This window comes from Myotis brandtii, unplaced genomic scaffold (assembly GCF_000412655.1).
Source record: "Myotis brandtii unplaced genomic scaffold, ASM41265v1 scaffold612, whole genome shotgun sequence".
Taxonomy (NCBI): domain Eukaryota; kingdom Metazoa; phylum Chordata; class Mammalia; order Chiroptera; family Vespertilionidae; genus Myotis; species Myotis brandtii.
In genome coordinates, this window is record NW_005370328.1 from 357,143 (window position 1) to 363,255 (window position 6,113).

The 6,113-nt window shown below is 42.9% G+C and overlaps 2 protein-coding genes across 7 annotated transcripts in view; one reads left to right on the forward strand and one right to left on the reverse strand.

The window, feature by feature from the left end:
* IARS2 (isoleucyl-tRNA synthetase 2, mitochondrial) overlaps window positions 1-2,913 on the reverse strand; it is a 38,732-nt gene extending 35,819 nt beyond the window's left edge. The window contains exon 1 of the mRNA XM_014528045.1: window positions 2,850-2,913. Within this exon, the coding sequence (XP_014383531.1) occupies window positions 2,850-2,913 (64 nt within the window). The remainder of the gene's footprint in view (window positions 1-2,849) is intronic.
* Window positions 212-6,113, forward strand: part of BPNT1 (3'(2'), 5'-bisphosphate nucleotidase 1) — a 23,785-nt gene continuing 17,883 nt past the window's right edge. Inside the window, exon 1 of one of the 6 annotated variants that reach the window (XM_005879881.2) lies at window positions 212-287. The gene's annotated coding sequence lies outside the window, so the exon portion shown is untranslated. Of the gene's footprint in view, window positions 288-1,384; window positions 1,563-4,550; window positions 4,618-6,113 lie in introns of those variants that run through there. The other 5 variants (XM_005879878.2, XM_005879877.2, XM_005879882.2 and 2 more) reach the window with 5 other exon arrangements.

Consider the following 6,113-nt stretch of genomic DNA (forward strand, 5'->3'; position numbering starts at 1 on the left):
GATTTCAATCACAGCGCCCTGCCCTTAAAAAATAATAATGAAATAAAAAATACATTGATGTTTCTATCTCCCTCTACTTCTCCCTTCCTCTCTGAAATCAATAAAATCTTTTTTAAATTTTTTTTAATGTTTAAAAATAAAGTAGTACCTTTATCATGTCAACAAAACTTGCTGCCACCAATCCAATGCCAACAGGCATCCCCAGTCCCGGATGCAGTAAAAGGAGAGATTTTATTCAGATGAACTGTTTGCCAACCTGAGAACACAGCCTCAGGAGGAAACTAAAGGTGAGCTTCCCTTGAGGCAAGGGATGGGGGGAGGCCCAATTTTATAGCGACAGTCCCCGCCCAGGTCCGGGATGGGTCCAATTTATGCAAATGAGGAATCCAAATTTGCAGGTCGAACTTCCCTTCAATTTATTTTTAAAAAACGCAATACCCGTGAAGCGCAATAAAGCAACGTGCAATAACATGACGTATAACTGCAGGGGTCTTGGCTTTCCAATCAATCGCAGAATTTCTGTTTATATGGAGGAGGCTAAGCAACTTGCATTTATAACTCATACGTTTGCTATTTACTCTGCCATCTTGCTTTTCATTATTGGTCTAAGCACAGTGCCCTGCTTTTTAATATTGAAAAAAAGAATGGTTGGCTATTCGCTTTGCTCAAGCAGCATAAAGAGTGCTCCTTAAACATTCGGTGAATGCCTGCGTGGGGTGGGAGGGTGAGAGACAGTTTTTGTTTTTGCTGTTTTTTACTTTTGGCAGTGCATCAAGCAAAAAAAAAAAAAAAATCATTAATATCCAGGAAGAGGCCATCTCCTGGGAGTGATCAGCAGGCAAATGTAAACTCAATTCTGCATAAAGTTGTTTTGTTGTTGAAAGAGGAGGTGAAGGTGTCGTGGTTAACCCCTTCGAGGGCGAGATCACTAACCCAGGGAACATATTGAGTGGACTGTGGCCCTAAGTGGTTTGGCTCAGTGGATAGAGCCTTGGCCTGCAGACTGAAAGGTCCCGGGTTCGATCCCGGTCAAGGGCATGTACCTTGGTTGCGGGCACATCCCCAGTGCGGGGGAGGCAGCTGATCTAAGTTCCTCTCTCATTGATGTTTCTGATTCTCTATCCCTCTTCCTTCCTCTCTGCGAAAAAACAATAAAGTATGTTTTTTTTTAAAAAAAAAAAAAGAGATTGGACTGTGCGCACAGAGTGGGCTGGGAGACTCGCTGAAAGCAGCAAGAATCCTTAAAAAGGTAGACACACCTTCCACTTGGGCCGCGGGCAACTTAGCGCCAACCGAGAGCTTAAGGAAAACACGGAGAAGTGGAGTTTCGCCGGGCCGGGAGTCGGACGGGGCCTCGGCGACGCAGCTGCTCTGCGCCTGCGCCGAGTTTGCCGCATGCGCAGTAGGGGGGGGGGTAGGGTTGCTCGACGTCCCCTGACGTCCTGTTGACTGGGAGACAGCTGTGCCGGACGCCGCGAGGGACCTGTTGCTTCATAACGCCTTTTGGGGTGTTATCCCTGGAGTGTCTTTCGACCAATTCTGTCCCAGGCCTGTCCGCGTAAGTACGTTCCTCCCCTGCGGGTCAGGGCAAGGGCAAGGTCCCCTAACTCCACCCCTCTGCACAGATACGCGGAGATTCGAGGGATTTCTGTGCAAAAAGATTGGCGTGACTGTGATTGCGCGTCCAGATGGTCCTGTGTCGGACCTAGGTTCGTGAGTGTCAACATTGCAGGTGTGGAGATGAGATTTTATTTTCATTCTCCGGAGTCTTTATGGGCTCTATTTTGTGAAAAATAACAAGGCAAACCTGGACTGTGGGCTTAGGGCGCCCCCATTGAGAGACTGTCTTACATCTACAACTAAATCTCATTAAAAGAGCAGGCATTCTTCCTACTGTGTGTCCTCCCTACACACCTGTAGACCTAATTGATTTACTTGTTTTCCTGATAATAGACAGAATTGCTAGTTCGAAACCTGTACGTTTGGCTTTTTTTTTTTTTTTTTTTACAGAGAGGAAGGGAGAGGGATAGAGAGTTAGAAACATCGATGAGAGAGAAACATTGATCAGCTGCCTCCTGCACACCCCGCACTGGGGATGTGCCCGCAACCAAGGTACATGCCCTTGGCCGGAATCGAACCTGGGACCCTTCAGTCCGCAGGCCGACGCTCTATCCACTGAGCCAAACCGGTTAGGGCCGTTTGGCTTTTTTAATGCGGTTTTTATAACCTTTCCAAGAGGTTTCACCACTTTGCATCCTTGCAACAGTGCTCAGGACGACGTGTCCTCACACTCCAGCCACATTGGGGCAAACTCTCTGATCTATAATCTCACAAATGAACAGCCATTTCTCACGGTTTTCGTTTGCGTTTCTATCATAAATAGTGAAGTTGAGCATTTCAGGTATATACCAGCCAATTGCTTTTCTTTTTTCTAGGAATTGCTTGTTCGTGTCCTTTGCTCCTTTTTCTATTGGATTATTCGTCTTTTACCTATGGGTGCATAAAAGCCCTTTTTCTTATTAAATATATTTCTTTATTGATTTCAGAGAGGAAGGAAGAGGGAGAGAGAGAAATATCAATGATGAGAGAGAATCATTGTTCAGCTGCCTCCTGCATGCCCCCTACTGGGGATCGAGCCTGAAACCCAGGCATGTGCCCTTGGCTGGAATCGAACCCGGGACCCTTCAGTCCGCAGGCTGACGCTCTATCCATTGAGCCAAACTGGCTAGGGCTAAAAGCCCTTTTTATGTAACAAAAATGAGCTCATGTATCTAGCATGTGATACAAATTTTTTTTTTCTTTTTTTTGTCAATTATCTTTTTGCATTGTTTATGGTGTTGTGACTATACAGTCAAAATTGTATATGCAGTCAAATTTATCAGTACATTCTTTTATGGATTTGGTTTTCGTCATGTTTATAAGCCCTTTAACAAACTTATAAAACACTTCACCCGTTTTACTGCCATACTTTTAGAGTTTCATGCTTTGCTTTTAAAATCATGCACTGATCTGGAATTTGTATCGATATAAAGAATGCAAAAAGGATCCAACTTTTTTAAAAAAAAAAATTACCAATTGCCCCGCCATTTATGCCTAATTAACTTTCCCCCGTGATTTGAAATATCAGCTTTATTGTGTTTGGTTCTAGCTCTGGAATTTATCTGATGCCCTTAATTTGTCTAATTCTGCCCAGGACTAAACTATTTTAATTATAATTTTATAGCCTATTTAATTACTATAATTTTATAGCCTATTTTGGTATGCTCTGTTGTGCTCACATTTTTATATTTCCAGATGACCTTGAACTTTAGCACCATTTGGTTGGGTTCCAAAGATAAATAATCTCAGTGTTTTGATCGCACACTCATTATTCCCTCATATACTCGCCACCTTTATACAGAATTCAAGATACTCCCAGGCTATGAAAAGAGAGAGAGAGGGAGAGAGAAAGAGAGGATTGTTGGATTCCTGAACTAGTCACGTTGGCGGCTGTAAAGATTCCCTAAAACAGCGGTTCTCAACCTGTGGGTTGCGACCCCTTTGGGGGTCGAACGACCCTTTCACAGGGGTCGCCTAAGACCATCGGAAAACACATATATAATTACATATTGTTTTTGTGATTAATCACTATGCTTTAATTATGTTCAATTTGTAACAATGAAATTGGGGGTCACCACAACATGAGGCACTGTATTCAAGGGTCCTGGCATTAGGAAGGTTGAGAACCACTGCCCTAAAAGATGGGATTAAGTTAGGTTGATTGTTTTCTGTGGTCATACAACCTTATTTTCATATATACTCTAAGCCTCAAGCCCAGAATGTGATTTAAAAGAAGCTGTACTATGATTCAGGGTCATATTGATTATCAACAGAATATCTTCGGGGTTAAAATAATGTTGCAAAAGCTACAGGAATTTTTTTAGCCAATGTAACTCCGTGCTTCCCTTGTGCCGGGGACTGTCTTACATGCTTTACATGTGCTTCTCGTGTAATAATTACAACTCCGTGCTTTCGGTACCGTTGTTAGCTCCATTTTACAGATTGAGGCACAGAGAGTTTAAGTGGCTTTCCTAAGGTCACACAGCGTGTATGTGCCAGGGCCATGATCTGGACACAGGCCAATTGTCTCCAATGCCTGCGCCTGTAACCACTATGCTGGTTTTCAGTAAACTCGCACAAGACAGATCAGGTTCCCTTACTGTACGGTGTTGTTCTAATTGTTCATGCAGTGGTTCTCAACCTTCTGGCCCTTTAAATACAGTTCCTCATGTTGTGACCCAACCATAAAATTATTTTCGTTGCTACTTCATAACTGTAATGTTGCTACTGTTATGAATCGTCATGTAAATATCTGATACGCAGGATGGTCTTAGGTGACCCCTGTGAAAGGGTCGTTCGACCGCCAAAGGGGTCGCGACCCACAGGTTGAGAACCGCTGGTTCACAGGTATCACTCACCTTTGAGCCAGGTAAGCGAACGGCAGTGTTTTAGGACCCAGCAGAGTACAGATGGTAGAGAAGGAAGCAGGGTAAGTTTAATCTGAACTGCTATAAGGAAGTTAGTTAACTTGCAGGTAGCTTTTTTGTCCTGTTCTGTATCCACCGGTACCGGCTACAGGTAATTCTCATTTGGGGTCTGGGGAGGGTCACAATTAAAAAGGCTCAGAGGAACCTCTGTTACAGATGTCGCATTATGATCATAGAATTAGCTGCATTTTCTTTATACAAAGAGCCAACATTGTATTCATTTGTTTAAAAAAAATATGTGAGAACAATATTAGGGCTAGGGGACAGTAACATTTCATTGCTGATTCAGCTTGGACCAAAGAAATTCTTCAGAGGAAATGGTAGACATGTTTTCCTATGTGCCGATTGAAAAGAGATTTACAGGATCTCTTTGTAAGTCAATGTGCGCTTTGCACCAAACCTGATTTTCCACATTCGCATAAAGCTGATGTTCGTTCCTACATGGTGGTTCGTAAATATACATTTTCTGAAGAACGTAGGAGAAAGACAAAGGCTACAAGTTTTTCTTTGGAAGAAATGACCGTGGACTTGGCAAAAAGAAAGGGAAGTGGTTTAGTCATGTATGAAGCCTGGCAAGGCTGTAATGACTGCTCAGCCGGCTCAAAGGTAAAGGATACCTGAGAACAGTAAGAACACCACCATACAGTGAGGGAAACCGGTCCGCCTTCCACAGGCCATCTTAATTAAGACGGGGACTGAGTGTGCAACACATTAAAATAGCCTCAGGGCCCCAGCCGGTTTGGCTCAGTGGATAGAGCGTTGGCCTGTGGACTAAAGGGTCCCAGGTTCGATTCCCGCCAAGGGCACATGCCCGGGTTGCAGTCTTGATCCCCCCCAGTGGGGGGCGTGCAGGTGGCAGCCAATCAATGATTCTCTCTCAACATTGATGTTGCTATCTCTCTATCTCTCTCCCTTCCTCTCTGAAATCAATAAAAAATATATATTTAAAAAAATAATAAAATAGCCTCATGGTTAAGACATCTGCATAGTACAGATTAGTTGCCTGAATATTACCTTTTCCAGTACAGAATAAATCAGATATCTGGCTGGTCATGGATATGAGGGAGTAGAGGTAAGGCAAGTGTTTTGTTCAATTATTTCTCCTGTTTTCTACTTGAGGTGTTGCTGAGATAGTAATTATCATAACCCGTTTTTCCACGTGTAACACCTCGTATGCCAAGAAAATGAATATTGCCTGATTGTGATGTAATAAGGTAAACAGACTTGAAATACATTTAAACCCACTTTATTTTCATCTTAATTCCAGACAGCTATTGGTCACAATATGGTATTCATTACCTTTTAGTTTGCATTTCAATTTCAGTTCTTCTGAAGGGTTTCAAACACTTCCCTTGTTTGCTGTCTTATCGATGTTCATAATTCCTGTGAATAGAACATGGATGATAGAAAAAATATGTAAAGAGGCTAAAAGGCATTAGGGCTGGTTTGGCTCAGTGGATAGAGCGTCGGTCTACACACTAGGGGGTCCCGGATTCGATTCCAGGGTGATGTTTCTTTTTTTTAATATATATATTTTTAAATATATCTTTAGCCCTGACCTGTTTGGCTCAGTGGATAGAGCGTCGG